The sequence below is a fragment of the Carassius carassius genome, chromosome 7 (genome assembly GCF_963082965.1).
Source record: "Carassius carassius chromosome 7, fCarCar2.1, whole genome shotgun sequence".
NCBI classification, from domain to species: domain Eukaryota; kingdom Metazoa; phylum Chordata; class Actinopteri; order Cypriniformes; family Cyprinidae; genus Carassius; species Carassius carassius.
In genome coordinates this window covers 27,587,860-27,612,824 of record NC_081761.1, presented here as the reverse complement: position 1 = coordinate 27,612,824, position 24,965 = coordinate 27,587,860, and the positions used below count along the sequence as shown (strand labels likewise).

The window sequence follows — 24,965 nt, the reverse complement described above, 5'->3', positions numbered from 1 at the left end:
AAGTTCTTATTTTTTGCATGATCTTCAAAGTTTTTAATACCATCTTTCTGTCTCCCTCTCCCTCTCTCACACGGACACACACACACACACACACACACACACACACACACACACAGACAATGAAACATGATGCCAAAGTCTTTCTGTATGTTTTAAAAATAAAGCTAAAAATATTGATTTTGCTTTAAATGTATGCTAAATTTGTTTGTCGCAGCATAGACTGTGAAGTTTAGATGAAGTTGATTGATCTTTTAGAAGAATTCTTTCAGAGAAAGACCCTCGATCGTATTCACCCATTAAAGATGGTTCAGGAGAGATGGGTTTCTGGACCCACGCATCCTAGAGATGTAATTTATGTGCGTTGCTACGGTCGTAAACCTTTCACATATCTACGGTACTTTCAGACACAGAGCAGGAAAGACATTTGCAGGGCCTCTGTTTAACCGTTCCAAAATACCTCCATTTAAAAGCAAAATTAAAATATAAAAATGACCGTCTGTACAGCTGTAGTTCTATTTTATATTAAAAGTATCCTTACTATCCATATTATATTCTTTATTTAAAACTATATATTTAACCGGCAGTATCCCCCCAACGTGTTTTCCATCAGTTGTTTGGCCTTCGGGCTTTTTACGTAGTGCTTTTCAGTTACTGTAAGATCGCTTTACACTAGTGTAATGAAAGTTAACTTTTCTTAAAGTTTATAGTTGTATTTTACTGTATCCGCATCCTTCTATCCTGTAGATTGTATGCGTACTGTAAAATAACAAATATACATTTTGCTTAAAGTCAGTAAAATAATTACACCTACAATTTGAAACGTGTTTAAACACATTGTGTGTCACTAAAGCAAGGCACGCCGTCTATCGTCTTATTTTTTTAAATAACCTGATGACCAGCATTGTTTCTTCATATAATTTACCCCCCCCCCCCCCCCCCCCGAGTGCTTTTCTCACACGAGTAGAAAACTCTTTCTCTTTGGATGTGTTTGGCAGAAACATAATTTCTACATCAGAAAATTTTTTAAATGTACGACTGAACTTCTCTCATTCGACAGAAATACTATTTTCAAATTATTTACCCGGCCTATGACACTAGGTGTAAATGTTCTTACCTAGAACAGAAAACATACGCTTTGATTATTTTGTAGGCATCGTGTAATGTTAAATGGTTTACTAAAAAAATTAAAGCACCGGCAGCTGTGATTTTCAAAATGAAAGACATGTACGAGCTAAGGATGTGTCAACTATTATCGTCATTTCCTTTTGACCCGGATAATACGGTAATTAATTTTCTATGCGAGTGACACAATATACAGTTCTCATACTATTGGTGTAAATAGCCGTGCTAAAACATTTTTGACTATTTTTGCAGGCCAGCAGATCATGTCAAGGGTGTTTCACATCTAAGAATCACAATGTTTTGTAAATGACATTTTTCTTACACCTCGAGATTTAACCGTATCAAGATTTTGGGCGACCGTTCGCAATTTCATCATTTCGTCATCGTAATAGGAATAAATGAAAATTAAGAAATTAAGTTACAGTTTTTCTCTTCGAGATATTTCTTTTAGCGCAACTTCGTGTCTGTCCAAAAAGTGTGATCGCATGAAGCATCGATGCAAAAATGAAGTCTAGCTGTTTTACACTTAAAACTATTACAACATCAAACGTTACACTCGTTTAAGTTTCCACACTCTTGTTGAGATACATTTTTTTATCCATAACCTTTCGTGTATTCGAGCGGCCAAATCACTAAGAAAGACAGTATAGCAAGAAAACTAACGTTTACAACGCATATAGAATTTATTTTATTTTTTTTTATTTGTAAATGATATTTTTATTACTCCGTTAGATTTAGTCATCGTGTTCGGATAGCCGATGACACAATTCACATTCTGTTTTAAGACTCCTGTAAGTTCATGCTAACTCTCGCGTGGGAAAGAGAGCGGGGTGAGCGCATTCTATTCATTTAAGAACAATTATTAAACATTTGCCCAAACTTTTTTATTATTTTGACAAAACACAACACGACGACATTAAAGATTGTTATCAGTTCCTACGGCCACCTTCTTTGATTCAAATAAAGCAACATCTCTGGTGTACGTGTGTATGTGCTAAACATCTTTGCTTTTCCACTTCTGACAGATTTGTTAGATGGGCTACCGTTGTAATACAAACACATTTGAGAACTACGATGTTCTCACTTTTGTAACGGTTATAGAAAAATGCCATACACACTTTTGCATTTCATAATTCAGTGATTTTAGCTGTAATGAGCACATGAGACAAAAATTGTCAATGTGTGACTCGTAAACATGAATAATTTTATTTATTTATTTATTTTTACCAGAGATAGTCGACCGATCTGTTGACACGTTGTTTTGCAGTTTTCTGATGAAGAGTTTTCTCTGACCGCGGTCAAACATACACTGCCTGTTCATAGGAATTTTACAGCATAAAAATATCACCGCTACATCTAGAGCTCTTGTTCATATAGCCGATGACGACGTTCACATTTTACTCGTCGTACTCGTTTCAACATTTCCGCTTGACATTAAAGAGTAGACCTATGCGTACGCCCCTTCGGTCGTAAGCATTATCATCTACCGCGTGCTGAGATTTTTCTGCTTTGTCCACTTTTGACGGATTTGCTAGAGGGACTATGTCACCTCGTTGTAACGTGATTACGTTTAAGATCCATAAGATTGCACTACATTCACCTGAAAAGGTTATAGACATACTCTTTTATACAGGAAAACGCGTATCAGAATAACAAATACCTAATAGTGAACTCCAGTATTCTAAACTATTGTGAAAGTTTTAATGCAACTCTGTAAATAGCTTTTTTTTTTCTACTACTGTATACATTATTGTTTGGTTGTCTTTGTACGGTATTTCAATCAATAAACCACTGTTGATAAGTCGTTCATTTAAGTGAGAGACGGGATGATTTTGACTGTTTCAGTCATTCATCGTGTTTAAGGTCTGATCCGGAAACTGCGCTACGACTGGAACTGCGCTCTGTCACGTCTAAATAACCCGTTGTTCTTTAAGAAAACACGAGGCGAGCAGTTTCTGACATCTATTAATTCACTTCATTTTTTCACAACCGCAAATGTTTTGTTTAGCATACATATTAGTTTTAGTCAGTTACATAGGCGTCACGCATGAATTTTATAGTTATTTTAAATAATTATGATAGAGTTACAGGTTTAGGTTAGTGTGGCGGCTGTAAGCGGTGAAAACTTCAAGCATCGTCGACGACGGTGTTACTCAAACAGCCCATAGCGTTATCTTTTAACAAACTATTGTATTGCGCGTTACTAAGACAAAATCTGTAACAGCGTTCATTAATATGTTGAAATGAAAATAAACATACAAAACTTTATAATGACCGCGAGTTTAGTATAGCCTAACACCGCATAGACAAATGTTTGTTCTAACTCTTTCGCCCTAAAATTGCGAGATTTCTTGACTTTGCCGTGTTTAACGGACTCTAGATCTCATCGCGCCGTAGCGAACTGTAAACCACACACTTTTTCTCATCGCATTACGCTAAGAAAACAGCACATGGTTAAAGCCTTTACACCATAAACTGTCTAAAGTTGTTAATGTACAAGCACAGTAAACTATTTCTACAAAAAATATCATCGCACCACAGGTTTTTTTTTTTGCGTATGATACATCGTTCAACAATACTTTTGCACACTCATTCGACTATTTATTACCACCGTTCTCACGTTCCTGCTGTTCATAATGTATATAGAATCCTTCATTGCATTCATATTTATATTCTGTATATACGCCGATCGATATTGTACGTATATAGCAACTACACTGTACTTTCTGTATGTCATAGCTTTACTTACTCTGCACTTTTATGAATATAAAACACTATATTCTCGCGCTTCTGGTTAGATGCTAACTGCATTTCATTAGCTCTGGACTTGTACTCTGCATAATGACAATAAAGTCGAATCTAATCTAAACAAGTACAATCGTACGCTTCCAGGACTTTGCTCATTCTTTCTGTTTAAATTTGTTTAAACTGACTTTCACATTCTTATTTTCACCAACTAAGTGTAATTTCCTAGGCCTCGCGGATTGTTTTTAGTTTTGCCGTCAACCCCTTTGTTCATACGCAGCGATATCTCTGTGAATCTGCTTGATTTCATAAAATATTTTATCTCTTACGTTATATCATTATACTATCCTAGTTTGTTTCTTCATATTTCTCGCAAGTCAAACCCTAACCAAGCCCCCTTCACCCTACTCCGCTTTTGTGTGCAACACCCCCATTTCAACAACCAACCAAGCAACATTTGATACGTAGAAACAAGACCGCTCATTTTTATTTTTTGTTCGAATGTACAGAAGATCCGCCACTACTTCCTCGTGACTACGGCTAGTCTTTATTCCCTGTGAGCGGCTGACCTCAAACTCTGCAGTTATCGCAGGATTTTTTATGATCCGCGAACATCTTTTCAATCAAACTGCAACATCTTGTCAATCAAAACATTATCTACGTGGACTGACAGAATCGGCTTCAGCGATCAAAACGATCAAAAAAATCCACGACTATCCAGGCCTTGTGCAATTTTTTGATCGTTTTGATCGCTGAAGCCGATTCTGTCAGTCCACGTAGATAATGTTTTGATTGACAAGATGTTGCAGTTTGATTGAAAAGATGTTCGCGGATCATAAAAAATCCTGCGATAACTGCAGAGTTTATGAGGTCAGCCGCTCACAGGGAATAAAGACTAGCCGTAGTCACGAGGAAGTAGTGGCGGATCTTCTGTACATTCGAACAAAAAATAAAAATGAGCGGTCTTGTTTCTACGTATCAAATGTTGCTTGGTTGGTTGTTGAAATGGGGGTGTTGCACACAAAAGCGGAGTAGGGTGAAGGGGGCTTGGTTAGGGTTTGACTCGCGAGAAATATGAAGAAACAAACTAGGATAGTATAATGATATAACGTAAGAGATAAAATATTTTATGAAATCAAGCAGATTCACAGAGATATCGCTGCGTATGAACAAAGGGGTTGACGGCAAAACTAAAAACAATCCGCGAGGCCTAGGAAATTACACTTAGTTGGTGAAAATAAGAATGTGAAAGTCCGTTTAAACAAATTTAAACAGAAAGAATGAGCAAAGTCCTGGAAGCGTACGATTGTACTTGTTTAGATTAGATTCGACTTTATTGTCATTATGCAGAGTACAAGTCCAGAGCTAATGAAATGCAGTTAGCATCTAACCAGAAGCGCGAGAATATAGTGTTTTATATTCATAAAAGTGCAGAGTAAGTAAAGCTATGACATACAGAAAGTACAGTGTAGTTGCTATATACGTACAATATCGATCGGCGTATATACAGAATATAAATATGAATGCAATGAAGGATTCTATATACATTATGAACAGCAGGAACGTGAGAACGGTGGTAATAAATACAGTCGAATGAGTGTGCAAAAGTATTGTTGAACGATGTATCATACGCAAAAAAAAAAAAAAAAACCTGTGGTGCGATGATATTTTTTGTAGAAATAGTTTACTGTGCTTGTACATTAACAACTTTAGACAGTTTATGGTGTAAAGGCTTTAACCATGTGCTGTTTTCTTAGCATAATGCGATGAGAAAAAGTGTGTGGTTTACAGTTCGCTACGGCGCGATGAGATCTAGAGTCCGTTAAACACGGCAAAGTCAAGAAATCTCGCAATTTTAGGGCGAAAGAGTTAGAACAAACATTTGTCTATGCGGTGTTAGGCTATACTAAACTCGCGGTCATTATAAAGTTTTGTATGTTTATTTTCATTTCAACATATTAATGAACGCTTTTACAGATTTTGTCTTAGTAACGCGCAATACAATAGTTTGTTAAAAGATAACGCTATGGGCTGTTTGAGTAACACCGTCGTCGACGATGCTTGAAGTTTTCACCGCTTACAGCCGCCACACTAACCTAAACCTGTAACTCTATCATAATTATTTAAAATAACTATAAAATTCATGCGTGACGCCTATGTAACTGACTAAAACTAATATGTATGCTAAACAAAACATTTGCGGTTGTGAAAAAATGAAGTGAATTAATAGATGTCAGAAACTGCTCGCCTCGTGTTTTCTTAAAGAACAACGGGTTATTTAGACGTGACAGAGCGCAGTTCCAGTCGTAGCGCAGTTTCCGGATCAGACCTTAAACACGATGAATGACTGAAACAGTCAAAATCATCCCGTCTCTCACTTAAATGAACGACTTATCAACAGTGGTTTATTGATTGAAATACCGTACAAAGACAACCAAACAATAATGTATACAGTAGTAGAAAAAAAAAAGCTATTTACAGAGTTGCATTAAAACTTTCACAATAGTTTAGAATACTGGAGTTCACTATTAGGTATTTGTTATTCTGATACGCGTTTTCCTGTATAAAAGAGTATGTCTATAACCTTTTCAGGTGAATGTAGTGCAATCTTATGGATCTTAAACGTAATCACGTTACAACGAGGTGACATAGTCCCTCTAGCAAATCCGTCAAAAGTGGACAAAGCAGAAAAATCTCAGCACGCGGTAGATGATAATGCTTACGACCGAAGGGGCGTACGCATAGGTCTACTCTTTAATGTCAAGCGGAAATGTTGAAACGAGTACGACGAGTAAAATGTGAACGTCGTCATCGGCTATATGAACAAGAGCTCTAGATGTAGCGGTGATATTTTTATGCTGTAAAATTCCTATGAACAGGCAGTGTATGTTTGACCGCGGTCAGAGAAAACTCTTCATCAGAAAACTGCAAAACAACGTGTCAACAGATCGGTCGACTATCTCTGGTAAAAATAAATAAATAAATAAAATTATTCATGTTTACGAGTCACACATTGACAATTTTTGTCTCATGTGCTCATTACAGCTAAAATCACTGAATTATGAAATGCAAAAGTGTGTATGGCATTTTTCTATAACCGTTACAAAAGTGAGAACATCGTAGTTCTCAAATGTGTTTGTATTACAACGGTAGCCCATCTAACAAATCTGTCAGAAGTGGAAAAGCAAAGATGTTTAGCACATACACACGTACACCAGAGATGTTGCTTTATTTGAATCAAAGAAGGTGGCCGTAGGAACTGATAACAATCTTTAATGTCGTCGTGTTGTGTTTTGTCAAAATAATAAAAAAGTTTGGGCAAATGTTTAATAATTGTTCTTAAATGAATAGAATGCGCTCACCCCGCTCTCTTTCCCACGCGAGAGTTAGCATGAACTTACAGGAGTCTTAAAACAGAATGTGAATTGTGTCATCGGCTATCCGAACACGATGACTAAATCTAACGGAGTAATAAAAATATCATTTACAAATAAAAAAAAATAAAATAAATTCTATATGCGTTGTAAACGTTAGTTTTCTTGCTATACTGTCTTTCTTAGTGATTTGGCCGCTCGAATACACGAAAGGTTATGGATAAAAAAATGTATCTCAACAAGAGTGTGGAAACTTAAACGAGTGTAACGTTTGATGTTGTAATAGTTTTAAGTGTAAAACAGCTAGACTTCATTTTTGCATCGATGCTTCATGCGATCACACTTTTTGGACAGACACGAAGTTGCGCTAAAAGAAATATCTCGAAGAGAAAAACTGTAACTTAATTTCTTAATTTTCATTTATTCCTATTACGATGACGAAATGATGAAATTGCGAACGGTCGCCCAAAATCTTGATACGGTTAAATCTCGAGGTGTAAGAAAAATGTCATTTACAAAACATTGTGATTCTTAGATGTGAAACACCCTTGACATGATCTGCTGGCCTGCAAAAATAGTCAAAAATGTTTTAGCACGGCTATTTACACCAATAGTATGAGAACTGTATATTGTGTCACTCGCATAGAAAATTAATTACCGTATTATCCGGGTCAAAAGGAAATGACGATAATAGTTGACACATCCTTAGCTCGTACATGTCTTTCATTTTGAAAATCACAGCTGCCGGTGCTTTAATTTTTTTAGTAAACCATTTAACATTACACGATGCCTACAAAATAATCAAAGCGTATGTTTTCTGTTCTAGGTAAGAACATTTACACCTAGTGTCATAGGCCGGGTAAATAATTTGAAAATAGTATTTCTGTCGAATGAGAGAAGTTCAGTCGTACATTTAAAAAATTTTCTGATGTAGAAATTATGTTTCTGCCAAACACATCCAAAGAGAAAGAGTTTTCTACTCGTGTGAGAAAAGCACTCGGGGGGGGGGGGGGGGGGGGGTAAATTATATGAAGAAACAATGCTGGTCATCAGGTTATTTAAAAAAATAAGACGATAGACGGCGTGCCTTGCTTTAGTGACACACAATGTGTTTAAACACGTTTCAAATTGTAGGTGTAATTATTTTACTGACTTTAAGCAAAATGTATATTTGTTATTTTACAGTACGCATACAATCTACAGGATAGAAGGATGCGGATACAGTAAAATACAACTATAAACTTTAAGAAAAGTTAACTTTCATTACACTAGTGTAAAGCGATCTTACAGTAACTGAAAAGCACTACGTAAAAAGCCCGAAGGCCAAACAACTGATGGAAAACACGTTGGGGGGATACTGCCGGTTAAATATATAGTTTTAAATAAAGAATATAATATGGATAGTAAGGATACTTTTAATATAAAATAGAACTACAGCTGTACAGACGGTCATTTTTATATTTTAATTTTGCTTTTAAATGGAGGTATTTTGGAACGGTTAAACAGAGGCCCTGCAAATGTCTTTCCTGCTCTGTGTCTGAAAGTACCGTAGATATGTGAAAGGTTTACGACCGTAGCAACGCACATAAATTACATCTCTAGGATGCGTGGGTCCAGAAACCCATCTCTCCTGAACCATCTTTAATGGGTGAATACGATCGAGGGTCTTTCTCTGAAAGAATTCTTCTAAAAGATCAATCAACTTCATCTAAACTTCACAGTCTATGCTGCGACAAACAAATTTAGCATACATTTAAAGCAAAATCAATATTTTTAGCTTTATTTTTAAAACATACAGAAAGACTTTGGCATCATGTTTCATTGTCTGTGTGTGTGTGTGTGTGTGTGTGTGTGTGTGTGTGTGTGTCCGTGTGAGAGAGGGAGAGGGAGACAGAAAGATGGTATTAAAAACTTTGAAGATCATGCAAAAAATAAGAACTTTAAAGATTCTAAAGTGATTAATGCATAACGCATCTAATATAATATAATTATATATATGATATGATATAAATAATTATTATATAATATTATATAAAAATCTAAATATTTTAGGTAATATATATCATCATTTTGTTGAATTAAGAAACATTTAAACAGATGTAATGAATTACATCAGATGTAGTGAGGGTACTGATTATTCAAACATTACATTAATGTTAACTTTGAAATAATGTACCCCTCTGGCTTAGATCATGCGGTCTGGAACTCCACCCTCGCCGCGCGCGTGGTTTGTGAAGCACCCCCTCAGGTCTCACATACAGGAGAATACCCCAACTTGGACCTGTGAGATTCTGTTTATGATTTAAACATTTTACTTTATTTTTTTAAGTCGTATTATTTTATTTTGGGATATTTCATTCATGTTTGGACATCTCTCCCCGGTCTAAAAAAATGTAAGGGATATTTTTTATATGTATCATCAGAAATGTTTATTTTATATACTATGCTATCACATTTAAAATAAGTGATCTTTTTTTTAAGTTATACTTTTTTTTGTTTAATGAATTGCTTTAGGATGATGATGTCATTATATAATTATTTATTTCCATATTCTTTAACCCCTGGAGTCTGAGTGGGTTTTGGGGTGACTGGAGGTATTTTGGCCTCCCCCAGACATTGGTGTTATAAGTATATGTTGAATACATGATTAAAAATGTATGATAAATGATTTGGTTTGGTTTAGTAACATGTCTGTTACTGCGATGTGTTTTATAAACATGATGAATACTTGTTTAAAACGTGTGTTCTGGTTTAGTAACACGTTGTCATATATAATTTTATTTATTTATTTTTTCATATTTTTTTAAAATAGAGATAAGTCTCTTTTTAACTTGATATGTTCATGCGTATGTCCGCTTGTTTATTTGGTTTATCAGAATACATATATATAGTGGAATGGATATTATAGTGATATAACAGGGTACGTGTGGTTTATGATTAAATGTATAGGGTAGTCATAATTCAGATTTTATTAATTAAATTTCAAAACGAAATTTAATTAAAAAAATGCACGTGCATGCAGCATTTTAGTGTGTGGTGCTACTGTAGGTGTACGGTTAAAATAAATAATTAAACAGCTTTTTGAAAAAGATATGATATAAAAGGTTTTAAATATAATATAGAAAATGTTTTGCAACGATTAATGTGAAATGAATTTAACTGAATTGTGTCAACGACACATCCGGGTTCCTCAATAGACCATATTCTTTGTTCTGTTTAATTATATATTTTTTCCCTGATCCTGGTAAAATGTATATTTTTAGTGATGACTAAAACTAATGTAAATGTTTTGTTTTATATTGTTTGCGAATGTATAATGTGTTTATATTCATTAAAAGAAGAAAATAAGACTTGGAGACGAATGAATGTATGAGAGGGAGAGAGAGAGGGGTACAAGAGATGCTAGCAGCGCACCAACCGTAATTCATAGGTGAACCGTCAGAAAACTGTCAAAACACGGTACTCCTGCGTGAGATACGTTAGTTTTAATTAGCAATGGCTTTGAAGATATTGTGATTTTGTAGTAAATTCGGACGAGTGTGCACTGTAGCGTGCAGACGTAGACAGTGGGACACAGAGGGTCAGGATCAAAGCTGATATGAAAACAGCTTCTTCTGCCCCCTAAAAATGGATCTTGTTTTATCTGAAACAGTCGGTTTCAGTATATTTTTTATAAACGTTTCATGTATAACCTTTTTAAAAGAACACAATGTTTTTCAACCTTATTTAAATTGCTTTCAGATTATGTATATTATATAAAAGATAGAATATAAAGAACGGCATGTTTTTCAACTTTAGCATGATAATTATATTATATAAATTATATAAATATTATATAAATTATAGAATGTTTTATATATAAATGTGAAATAACTAAAATGTTTTCAACTTTAGCATGATAATTATTATATTATATAAATTATAGGCTGTTTTATATATAAATGTGAAATAACTGAAATGTTTTTCAACCTTAGCATAATTAATTATATCATATAAATTATATAATGTTTTATATATATATATATATGTGAAATAACAATGTCACATATATGAAATAACTAAAATGTTTTCAACTTTAGCATGATAATTATTATATTATATAAATTCTAGAATGTTTTATATATAAATGTGAAATAACTTAAATGTTTTTCTTTCAACTTTAGCATGATAATTCTAATATATAAATTATAGAATGTTTTATATATAAATGTGAGATAACTGAATGTCACATATATGAAATAACTAAAATGTTTTTTAAACCTTTAATTAATTATATTATATAAATTATAGAATGTTATATATATAAATGTGAAATAACTGAATGTCTCATATATGAAATAACTAAAATGTGTTTTAAACCTTTAATTGTTTTAGTAATTTATATAATGTTTTATATATAAATTATATAATGTTTTATATATATATATATAAATGTGAAATAACTAAAATGTTTTCAACTTTAGCATAATTATTATATTATATAAATTATATAAATATTATATAAATTATAGAATGTTTTATATATAAATGTGAAATAACTGAATGTCACATATATGAAATAACTAAAATGTTTCCAACTTTAGCATAATTATTATATTATATAAATTATATAATGTTTTATATATAAACGTAGAACACACCGATCCCATTTATACACTGCTCAGGAATGTGATGGGAGGGGGGAGAAGCCATATAATCACACACACACACACACACACACACACACACACACACACACACACACACACATAACCGTATAACTGGGATAAAGTTCAAACAAGTTAGCTGGCACAAACTTCAAACAAGCTAACTGACACAAAGTTCAAACAGCTTCTGTCAAAACCACATGATCGATGCATCGGGAGGGTTTCCTAAAACCATGATTTAGAACTAACTAGGGCAATAGGGTAAAACTTTCTGTCAAAACCACTTGATCGATGCGTGGGGAGTGTTTCCTTTACCGTTTAAACTAGCCGTCAAAAACTATAATTTAGTACTAACTAGGTCAATAGGGTAAAACTTTCTGTCAAAACCACATGATCGATGCGTGGGAAACGGTCATAGGTTAACCCCTGAACTCATTCCGGAAGTTCAACCCATCCATCATAAGGTCACCGGAAGTTCAACCTGTCAAAAGGTCAAAGGTCAAAGTCATAAATCATCATGACATAAGCAGTAGAATAATTACTACTTCTATTGTTAGGCATTGGCTAATAAATTCTTAGATTTTACTCACCAGTGTGTGTGTGTTCGAGGCTATTGTAAGATTGGCGCAGATATATTTTCACTCGCTGAACACGGAGCGCTTCAGAGTTCTCTCTTCATCAAGCGATCTGTACTTTTCAATTCATCTCAGTGGACGCACAGTACACCTGTATTTGCCTCTTTTGCTGTCTATGGTATTTGCCGAACTGTAAACTCTGTGTGAAGGAGCACGACTCGCCGTCACTTTGCTCATAGCTCTGTTTCTCACACATGCAAAGAGAGAGCGAAAGTCTTACCACGCTGAATCGACATGCTACATGTAAACTATATTCTTTGTGTTCTCCTGTCAAAATAATGGAGTTCATCTATTATTCATATTTTCGAACAAGCAGAAGATATGCCGGTTTCTCCGGTAGTGGGCGGAGCTAATGTGCAAATGGCAATTTCATTGGCTGGCGCTCATCTATTACCGTCCCTGTTTTGATTTCAGCAAATCAGTTCGACCGAACGCAGACAACGTGATTAATATTCATGAACCAGCAGCTCATCAATCCATAGTGCATTGTATATTGTTAGTATGGTAGTAGAATTAGTAGGATTCTTTTAATAATAATAATTATGATCTATTACTATTTTTTTCTTTTTTTCCAGAAACCCTCAATGAACAAAAATGTTCAGATAACTCAGATAAATTACAAATATGCATTCATTAAAAATTCATTTTTACATAAAGGCATTGTGCTAGAAATATTACTATTATTTTGTAAAATGTATGTGATACTGCTACTACTGTTAATTAAAAATTAATCACACAATATTTCTTCCATGTTTTAATTTTAATAGCAAATCCCCTTTATTTACCAAATAATATAAAATGTTTAAATTTCATAAATTAAAAGACAAATTAAATTTGGGTGAAACTTGTTTACTGTTTTTCATAATTATATAACTTGTAGAAGAACTTTAAACACAATTGTAAATAAGTATAAAGAATGGCATTGGTTTTATGTTTAGTGCTAAAAAGGTTTTTTTTTTAATTGGCATATTTTTGTGTTTTGCTTTGGTACCGAAATTGGTACCGAGAACCGTGGCTTTTCACTGGTATCGGTACCGAATACAGAAATTTTGGTACCGTGACAACACTAATATAGATATTTAAATATATATCTATTTCGATATAGATTTTGACATATCGTATATATCGATTATATTGTTTATATTTAATTCTGATTCTGCCACTTTGCTTGTTTGCCTTCTCTGTGCTGGGCTCGCCCCCGCTCGCTCGCCCCTCTCCTCCTTGATTTTGTCTCCCCTCCCCTCGCGTGTTGTCTCATATTGAACATGGCGGTGTCCGCGACCAGACCGGACGCTACAGAACTAGTCTCAAAATAAAGGACTACTGGCTCCATTATATGGAGATACCTCGGTTTTAAGGCTTGGGGCGAACAGCAGGCAGATGTCTACTGTAGGGCCCTATGATTTCCGCGATGCAGAAAACGCGGACGGAATCGCGGAATCCAGTCATAAAAACAGAATTTACAGTTTAACGTGGAATGTCACGGAATTTGTCAAATTTTGAATGAATTAATCAAATTAATGTTCATGGCGCAGAAGCGTGGCTTCGTTTATCGCGCGTGACGCTCGCTGTGATTTCAGCCAGAGACAGTTTGAAATGACTTTGTTTCAGCTTCTGTCGTCTCACTCAATAAGGACGTTAACACTTGAACAACATCTCCAGAACAGCTCTGAGAGTCACTTCATGAGCATTTGACCGTTTGATTTAACTCAATATTTTAACTATTAGCAAAAGCTGAATCAATAAATGTTCTACTAATTAGCAAAATAATCAATGATTAGTCGATTAATTGTTCTTATGATCATTAGATCAATCGATTTATAAAAATAATTGTTTGTTGCAGCCCTAATATGTGGTGCGTATTTTTTCCATGTTCATGTTAATGGATTGATGCGTTCACACTGCACACCCGGTTGTGGTCTGGCAGTGCGTTTAGGAGCGGTGTGTCTGCAGCAGTGGATTGCAGAGATCGTTTCCGCACAGTCTATTTTTACTGCGCTCCACGTGCTGATTTAAAGTAACAGCACATTGTTTCAGGTAAATATGAATATGCATTGACAAAATGTAGTAATTACATAAATGCATATGAGTCTGTGTTTCACAGCCAACACATAATTTTTTTTTTTTTTTTGGCTAGGTTTAAAGGAAAATAGCCCTTTTAGTGACAAAAGTGACGTAACATTCAGCCAAGTATGGTGACCCATACTCAGAATTCGTGCTCTGCATTTAACCAACCAGAGTGCACACACACAGAGCAGTGAACACACACACACTGTGAACACACACCCGGAGCAGTGGGCAGCCATTAATGCTGCGGCGCCCAGGGAGCAGTTGGGGGTTCGATGCCTTGCTCATGGGCACCTAAGTCGCGGTATTGCTAGCCTGAGATTTGAACCCACAATCCTAGGGTTAGGAGTCACGCTCTCTAACCACTAGGCCACGACTCCCCTATCTTGTTTTAGATAAACAAGACAATCATTTTTAAAGTTCTTAAACTTATTTATGAACCGCGGGATTGCTTGTAATAAAGATTTAAGTGCAAAAGAAAAGGAAGTAGACCTGACTGTTTGTCTTTGGTAAATTTTAATTTAGAATGTTTGAGATTTATGTAAGAAAAGTAGGTTAAATGATTTGCTTTAGCAACTTAAATCTAAATGTAAAGGTAAAAAGCATTGAACGATTGTATTACTGGACTGTGTAAAAAAAAGAATCACAATGTTGAAAAAGCATTTTAAGTTACGTTAAGTTTGGATAAAAAAAAAAAAAAGATAAATGTTTGTGGTAAACGGCCACAGATCAGTAGCAGACTCCTGTGTAAAAGTACAGTCTGTGCTCCTGTACCACACATGGACTACATACTCCAAACAAGAGTGTGACAAATATTCGAATATCACATTCGAATATTTGAGCTCACAAAAAACGAATATTTAAATTAAGTTTAATGAGACAGACGTTATTTTTCAGCAACATTTGTTTCCGTCATTTTGAACAAGCTTACACACAATAAGCTTGAACATTACACATCGTGTTTTGTAGCTGAAAACATTTAACAATGCGTGCAAACAAACAAAAGTACAGATTAAAAGCAAAAAAAAAAGTGAACAGAAAAAACGTAAAGCAGCCTTCAGCAATTAGGCTATTGTAGAACACTACACTTAACTTTTAAACTGTCAGCAAATCTTTTTTGCTTTTTTTTTCTATTGTTTTACATGTTCTTGTTAAGAAATATCGGCATTTAAACATGATCGGGGGAAAGCTGGCTCCTTAGTCTGTTAACAATAAGGCCAACCGCGGAGTAAACGCGCTCTGACGGCACAGACGTTGGCGGGACTCCCAAATAACAGTGTGCTAAGCAAATAAGTTTTGTGAAGCGATTCGTGTTTTCGTTTTACCACTGAATGGGATCCTCATCTGGTGGAATACATGGCTCCAGCAAGAACTGTTCCCACTCGTCTCGGCTGGACTCTCTGTAATCATCGCTGAAGAACTGGCTCTGTCTTTTCCGATGAGTGGGCATTGCATCCTCTTCATCGTTGGTGGTGGTGGCTGCATCCGCAACACTCGCATCAAGGAAAATGTTCTGATAATGTTCAAAAAAGTTTTTTTTCTTACTTCTCTCATGTTTTCATCGAGAAACCTGAGATGTTTGTGCCGAGGATCTAGGGCAGACGCGAGAAGAGGAGTTTTCTATGATTCTCCACGGCATATTTGAAGTACTGTAGAAGGAGTTCTTTTATTCATTCATTAATTATTTTTTGCTTGCATACATCTTCAAATATGCTGTGGAGAATCACAGAAAGTGACCAAATTAGGTTTTATTGTGAACTTTTTTTTTTGCGAAATTCGAATATAATTTTTATTTATCGAATAATTAGAGCAGAATGAATATTCGAATGTTCGACTATCCGTGCACACCCCTAGCTTGCGCTGTGTAAGCTATTGTGCAACAATTACACGGTTGTAAAAAAAAAAAAAAAAAAAAAAAAAAAGTGCATGATCAAACATTTAGCTTAGATAAATATATTTTTGAAAAAATGGCCACCTCCACCTCTCAAATGAATAAAAGTCTAAAAACCTTGATTAGCTCATCACTATAAATAATTCTACATGATAAAAAGAAAGGTTTAAAAAGATCGGTATCGGTAATCGGATCAGCAGATACTGCTTTCTTTGAATGGTGATCCGCCTCAATCAACAAACATATCATCATATTAAAATTATTTCTGAAGGAACATGTGACACTATAGACTGGAGTAATGGCTGCTGAAAATTTAGCTTTGAAATCATAATGGGAATACATCTTAAATATCAAACTATTAGCTATTAAAGGGGTCATATGACGTTGCTAAAAATAACATTATTTTGTGTATTGGGTTTAATGCAATGTTTATGCAGTTTAAGGTAAAAAAAAAAAAACAAACACATTATTTAATGTACATTTATTGTTTCTCCTCTATGCCCTGCTTTTCTGAAATGCGTAGATTTTTTTTTTTTTTTTTTTTTATATAAAGCTCATCGTTCTGAAAAGTGAGGTGTGCTCTGATTGGCCAGCTATCCAGTGCATTGTGATTGGCTGAATTCCTCAAGCGTGTGACGGAAATGTTACGCCCCATACTGCGATGCCGTGTGTCCCGGCGCGACAAGACAAAAACAAAAAAACTGATCATCTTTATGCACCAAAAGCTCGTCACACTTCAAAGAGAAAGGAAAAAGAACAGTACTGTATGTGTTGCAGAAGTTATCGTTAATCATCTGTACTGCAGTGGCATTTTTGAAAGTATCACTTCTTCTTTTATATCATTATATAAAATGTCTTATCATACCATCATCATTACCAGCAACTCATCTGTGTTTTGATGTTAAACTGAAAAAAGAATGTCACCATTGGTAGTTTTCTGCTGGAACCGTATGAGCAGTTCTTCTCCAAGGCTCTTAACAGTGAATCCTTGTACATTAGCCCACACATACCAACTATTAATAAGACATCACAAATCAAGCTGGTGATCATGATGGGGGAGTTTTTAGTTGTGTGAGAGTGTAGGTGTGCATTCAAATAACCCAACAAGTTGAAGCTGTGGTAGTTATACAACATTTGTTCAGCATTAAGGAGACGATGAGGAGTGTATGCAGAAAAATAGTCTTGTTTTTCATGGTTTCATTCTCTCACTCTCTCATCTTACAGCGGTCTGGCACACGGCGGCGTTACCAAGACGATGGCATTTCCGACGACGAAATCGATGGGAAGAGGACTTTCGATCTGGAGGAGAAGCTTCACAACAGCCGCTTCAACTCGGACAGAATCAAACGCATGGAGGGCAAAGGTGAGAAAGAGATGCAGCTCATTATGGAACTCTTCAATGATCTTAATGTAGTGTGTCATTTTAACACTACTTGTTGTTTAGACCTCACATATGAGTACATTCAGAGATGTGGACTCCGGGACCCCATCATTTTTGAGAGACCTGATGGACTTGGCATGAAGTAAGAGATTGTCCTTTTTTTTTCTTTACACATTTCAGAATGTTTAGAAAGTTTTACATTTAAATTTAATCTAATTTTGCAACATTTCCTTTTTAGAATGCCAGATCCAGACTTCAGTGTAAATGATGTGAAGTTGTTTGTAGGTAAGTGTTTTTGCGGTTGGATATTATGATGAATTTCATGTTGACTAGCATCAGTGGTGCTTCAGTATGTCGTCTTTCTGTTTACAGGAAGTCGGCGTATGATTGATGTGATGGATGTGGCTACTCAGAAGGGGACGGAGATGTCAATGGCGCAATGGAGACGCTACTATGAGACTCCTCCCTCTCAGAGAGAGAAACTTTATAATGTTATCAGCCTTGAATTTAGCCACACTAAACTAGAGAGCCTTGTCAAAAGACCTGCCACGGTAGGTACCTTAATGCTTAAAGGGATAGTTCACCCAAAAATTTTAACTCTGTCATTAATTACTCACTTTCATGTCATTTCAAACCTGTAAGACCTTCATTCATCTTCGGAACACAAATTAAGATATTTTTGATGAAATCTGACAGCTTTCTGACCCTGCATAGACAGAAATGCAATTGATACATTGAAGGCCCAGAAAGGTTGTAAAATAATCCATGTGAAATCAGTGGTTCAACTTCAATTTTATGAAGCTACGAGAATACTTCTGTCAGTCAATGTAGGTCTTACAGGTTTGGAACAACGTGAGGGGAGTAATTAATGACAGAACTTTCATTTTTGATCAAACTATTCCTTTAAAACACACCAAAAAATACTTCTATTTAGATCACTCTGGGATATAATTTTTATCCATGTTGTTACAGGTAGACATGATTGACTGGGTGGACAACATGTGGCCACGACACTTAAAAGAAAGACAAAGAGATTCTACAAACACTATCACTGAGATGCAATACCCCAAAGTGCAGAAGTGAGCATATATTAGATCCTTAAATATAGTTTGCATTAATGAAAGCTTGGTCTTATTTTACATCTTGAAGGCTTTAAAACAAAAAGGATTTGTTCAACGGGAAGTAAGTCTGCTGCTTTATGTTCATGTCCCATTTGTCACACAGCCCTCTTTGTTCATTCTTGTTATTCCATAAAACTGTAATTTTCTCCCATTTTATATTGGCCTGTTCTGTTTCCAGGTACTGCCTAATGAGTGTGCAGGGCTGTTACACGGATTTCCACATAGACTTTGGAGGCACATCTGTGTGGTACCACATACTGTGGGGCTGCAAGGTCAGAGAACACTGTATAGATACACTACTGTTCAAAAGTTTAGAGTGTCTTAAGCTTACCAAGGCTGTTTATTTTATAAAATAAATACAGTAATATTGTGAAATATATTACGATGTAAAATACTGTTTTCTGTTTGGGTATGTTTAGACTGTAATTTCTTCATGGCAAGGCTGAATTTTCAGCACACTTGGAAGTATTTGTCACCTTTGATCAATGTTTTGAACATCAGTCCTTTGAGCAGTAGTATACATGATAAAATCATGCTTACTCGAATATAGCATAGACATGAACTCACTGATAATGCCATGTGTCTTTTGTATAATTAGTTTGCTGTCAAAGCACCCAGAAAGGGTTTCTGGCTTAGGTGTGCTTGATTTGGATGTGTCTGCTACAGGTGTTTTGGTTAATCCCACCTACGCCACAAAACCTGGAGCTTTATGAGAACTGGGTGTTGTCAGGGAAACAAGGCGACATCTTTCTTGGTGACAAGGCCACTGATTGCCAGAGGATTGAGCTCAAGCAGGGCTACACATTCATTATTCCATCAGGTGAGCACATGCAGGCACATTTGTTTACATGAAGAGAAACACTTGACTGTTATATTGTGCGTATTTATTTAGAATCTCTTAGATTACCATGCGTTTTCATGGTTTTAGTTTTGAATAAGTTTGAACTTTCTTAAATGGCTTGTTTCAAATTATCCTAATTAAAACCTTTTTTAATTATTACCTTTTTTATATATATATATATATATATATTAGGTTGGATCCACGCGGTGTATACTCCAGTAGACACACTTGTGTTTGGTGGGAACTTTCTACATAGTTTCAACATCCACATGCAACTGCACATCTCCAGCATTGAGGACAGGACACGGGTAAGCACTGCAACCACCATTTTCTTGTATAACTTACTAGAGCCTGACCGATATGTCGGTTTGCCAAAATAATTGGTTGATAGGAGCTTTTCGCAGATATATCGGTATCAGCGAATATGGCGCTGATGATAAATGTTTTCTTTCTTACGGAACATATAACACAGATTAAATGCTTCTAAATGGTGTAATTACTTAGTTCGCACAGCAGAGCTTGCTCCATTGTTTGCTACTGGCGACTCAGATTAGTGTAGAAATGCGTGAATGAGCTCAAACTTTACCTGAATCTGCTAAGCCAAATAAATTATTGATCGTCATGATCATGACAGAATACAATAGAACCCTTTATAATCAGTGATGCTGTCTACACTGGATGCAGAACGACACGACCGTAAACGGATGCCACGTTCTGTTAATGACCTACTGACAGTTCAAATGATTTTTAACAGTAGTGCGGTGGATGCAGAAAACATGGACAGAATTGCAGAATAAATTCATAAAACAGAATTTAAAGTATAACACAGAATTTCTTGGAATCTTTCTTTTTTTTTTTTTTTTTTTTTTAAGAATAAATAAAAAAACTAATCCGTACACTTAAAGCAAATTGTGATTATAGACTAGTGTCTGTGAATATTAAACTGCAAAAAGACTATTTAAATACGAATCTTCATGTTAATTTGATTATCAGAAAATACACAACACAGAATTTGTGAAAAAATATTATTCATTATTTATGTTTACATTTGGAAAAGCTGTGCTTCCTGCACAAACCTGCCCCTCTTGGATTGGCAGTAGCTTGCTTGCCCTACAGAATTACCTTGTTTAATTTCTTAAACAGCAATAGAAAAATATATAACGTGAATTAAGTTTTATATATATATATATATATATATATATGTGTGTGTATATATATGTGTGTATATGTATATATACACACACATACAGTCATGGCCAAAAGTTGAGAATTACATAAATATTGTAAACTGGAAAAGTTGCTGCTTAAGTTTTTATAATAGCAATTTGCATATACTCCAGAATGTTATGAAGAGTGATCGGATGAATTGCATAGTCCTTCTTTGCCATGAAAATTAACTTAATCCCAAAAAAAACCTTTCCACTGCATTTCATTGCTGTCATTAGGACCTGCTGAGATCATTTCAGTAATCGTCTTGTTAACTCAGTTGAGAATGTTGACGAGCACAAGGCTGGAGATCATTATGTCAGGCTGATTGGGTTAGAATGGCAGACTTGACATGTTAAAAGGAGGGTGATGCTTGAAATCATTGTTCTTCCATTGTTAACCATGGTGACCTACAAAGAAATGTGTGCAGTCATCATTGCGTTGCATAAAAATGGCTTCACAGGCAAGGATATTGTGGCTACTAAGATTGCCCTTAAATCAACAATTTATAGGATCATCAAGAACTTCAAGGAAAGAGGTTAATTTCTTGTAAAGAAGGCTTCAGGGCATCCAAGAAAGTCCAGCAAGCGGCAGGATCGTCTCCTAAAGAGGATTCAGCTGCGGGATCGGAGTGCCACCAGTGCAGAGCTTGCTCAGGAATGGCACCAGGCAGGTGTGAGCGCATCTGCACGCACAGTGAGGCGAAGACTTTTGGAAGATGGCCTGGTGTCAAGAAGGGCAGCAAAGAAGCCACTTCTCTCCAAAAAAAAAACATCAGGGACAGATTGATCTTCTGCAGAAAGTATAGTGAATGGACTGCTGAGGAATGGGGCAAAGTCATATTCTCAGATGAAGCCCCTTTCCGATTGTTTGGGGCATCTGGAAAAAGGCTTGGGGCATCTGGAAAAAGGCTTGTCCGGAGAAGAAAAGGTGAGCGCTACCATCAGTCCTGTGTCATGCCAACAGTAAAGCATCCTGGCACCATTCATGTGTGGGGTTGCTTCTCATCCAAGGGAGTGGGCTCACTCACAATTCTGCCCAAAAACACAGCCATGAATAAAGAATGGTACCAAAACACCCTCCAACAACAACTTCTTCCAACAATCCAACAACAGTTTGGTGAAGAGCAATGCATTTTCCAGCACGATGGAGCACCTTGCCATAAGGCAAAAGTGATAACTAAGTGGCTCGGGGATCAGAATGTTGAAATTTTGGGTCCATGGCCTGGAAACTCCCCAGATCTTAATCTCATTGAGAGCTTGTAGTCAATCCTCAAGAGGCGGGTGGACAAACAAAAACCCACTAATTCTGACAAACTCCAAGAAGTGATTATGAAAGAATGGGTTGCTATCAGTCAGGATTTGGCCCAGAAGTTGATTGAGAGCATGCCCAGTCAAATTGCAGAGGTCCTGAAAAAGAAACTCTTTGCATAAATGTCATGTAAGTGTCGATAAAAAGCCTTTGAAATGTATGAAGTGCTTGTAATTATATTTCAGTACATCACAGAAACAACTGAAACAAAGATCTAAAAGCAGTTTAGCAGCAAACATTTTGAAAACTAATGTTTATGTAATTCTCAAAACTTTTGGCCACGACTGTGTGTGTGTGTGTGTATACACACACACACACACACACACACACTAGTGTTGTCATGGTACCAAAATTTCAGTATTCGGTACCGATACCAGTGAAAATACACTGTTTTCGGTACCAAAGCAAAACACACACATGAAAAAAAAAAAAACATTTTATCACTAAAAATACAACCAATACCATTGTTTATACTTATTTACAATTATGTTTAAAGTTTTTCTACAAGTAATATAATTATGAAAAACAGTAAACAAGTTTCACCCAAATTTAATTTGTCTTTTAATTAATGAAATTTAAACATTTAAATTTTAAACATGGAAAAAATTGTGTGATTTTATTTCTTTAAAAAATAAAGTGTTATAATTTTTTCCACAGTAGTAGCAGTATCACATACATTCTACTAAATAATAGTAATATCTAGCACAATGCCTTTATATAAAAATTAACTTTTATTTTGACGGGCTACTTTTATTTTGACACTGGTTTTACTCAGAAGAAACGGTAAAATGCTTGTGAAGTGACTTAGAACAGTTCTTGTGATGTAGTTTATGTATTTATGTCCTCATTGAGACGGCAGATTCTGAAATTACTGCAAGTTTCACGCTCCGTCTATGTAGTAAACAAACCCGCACGTCTCTGCCATTCATTCATTCACACAGAGACGAGCAGAACATGCAGGATTCATATTTCAACCATCTTTTGCGGCTTAACATTTAAAGAATGGTCTATACAGAGATTTGATTAATTTATGCTAACTTTGACAAATTCCGTGACTTTCCATATTAAAATGTAAGTTTCATTATCATGACTGGATTTTTAGATTCCGTCTGCGTTTTTTGCTTCGCGGAAATCATAGCGCTGTGTGCGTCAAGAACCGGGATGAGCGGGGCCTCGGTACCACCGGTACTTAAAGAAACCTGGTACCGTCACATTTACATTTTTTTTAGTACCGACTTGGTACCGAAGTACCGGGTCCTTTGACAACACTAATACACACACACACACATACACACACATATACACGCATGTATATATATACCCACATAGGGCTGGGTACTGAACTTCGATGCCTTTATGGTATCGAACGAAAAACTTCGAAAAATCGAAAAATTATTTATCTTTCGGTGCCAAATATCGGTTCCAAAAGCCAAGCGGATGTTTTTTTTTTTTTTTGGCCAGGCGGCTGTGTCTGTGTGAGCTTGTAGCATACGTGCATGTAAGGACCTAAATTCGCCGTGATTGGCTGTCCACCTCCACGTGACGTGACGGGGAGGATTTCTGAAGATACTCGCAGTCACACAACACAAGTGTAGTTGTTTTTTCTCAAAACGTTTCCGTTTTACAATGCCAAAGAGGTCTAAAGTGTTGCTACACTTTATAAAAGTGGATGCCAAGTCAGCAAAGTGAAACATATGCGATAAGAGTATTGCAACCAAAGCCGGCAATACCACCAATATAATGAAGCATTTGTTTGGATGAGTGTTTTGCCCTCCCTCCCTGTTTAGTTTGGTCTACTCCATTGCGTATCTTGAAACACGCCCCCTTTCACGTCGTCTAAAAAACCGAGAGCGAGAGAGAGATTTATCTGGTACAGCAAATTTCTCTAAGAAGCAGGCCACTGTATACGTTCACTTAAAACATAACCGACTGTGTTTACGAGAATACTTGCAGAGACAATTTTTTTAATATAATTGTGTGTGTATGTGTTCATTCAGAAGTTACGATACGCGAAAGATTAATTCATTCTGTGTACGCGCATTGTCTGAAATGCTGCTCGTAGCGCATGCTTTGAATGAGTGAGCGCAAGCTCCGAACGCGTGCGAATTGTTTAAAACGCTTGAATCAGTAATATTTAGAAACAAACATTCAACATGCTTTACATTGTCAGGGGGAATCTCCTCATCCACCACAGGTGCGCTGCACGTCATTTGGAGATGAACTCAAAAATAGCACAGAACACTTTGTAACAGATCTAGTAAGCTGTTACTTTACTTTCTTATTTTGAGTGGTAATTTTACTCCCAGTCATAAGGGGGCATTAGGGAGTCATTATCAGTAAAGTTTCTCTAGATCAGAGAATAAGGTGTAGGAAGTTTGAGAAGGGACACTTGTGAGCTGGGAGTGTTTGCTCTCCCCATGCTTAACCAAACCCTTATTGAGGAACATGAGTGTTCTACATCTCAATGTAAGTTACTTTTTGTTTCTTTAGTATTGTCAGATCTTTTATAGTTGGCAATATACTTTGCTTCCAGAACCTCATGTTGTATTGTTTTTGTTTGTCTAGAGGGTTTTTGTTTCCACTTAATTTTGAGGGCATCTCAACTCAACTGGTCAAGGTTTCTAA

At 35.8% G+C, this 24,965-nt stretch overlaps 1 protein-coding gene across 6 annotated transcripts in view; it reads left to right on the top strand.

Moving 5' to 3' along the window:
* Positions 1-24,965, top strand: part of kdm2aa (lysine (K)-specific demethylase 2Aa) — a 61,086-nt gene that overhangs the window by 19,490 nt on the left and 16,631 nt on the right. For all 6 annotated transcript variants that reach the window (XM_059554401.1, XM_059554402.1, XM_059554400.1 and 3 more), the window contains exons 2-9: positions 17,705-17,843; positions 17,925-18,003; positions 18,100-18,146; positions 18,234-18,416; positions 18,838-18,940; positions 19,161-19,254; positions 19,649-19,802; positions 20,016-20,131. In XM_059554401.1, the coding sequence (XP_059410384.1) occupies positions 17,705-17,843; positions 17,925-18,003; positions 18,100-18,146; positions 18,234-18,416; positions 18,838-18,940; positions 19,161-19,254; positions 19,649-19,802; positions 20,016-20,131 (915 nt within the window). The remainder of the gene's footprint in view (positions 1-17,704; positions 17,844-17,924; positions 18,004-18,099; positions 18,147-18,233; positions 18,417-18,837; positions 18,941-19,160; positions 19,255-19,648; positions 19,803-20,015; positions 20,132-24,965) is intronic.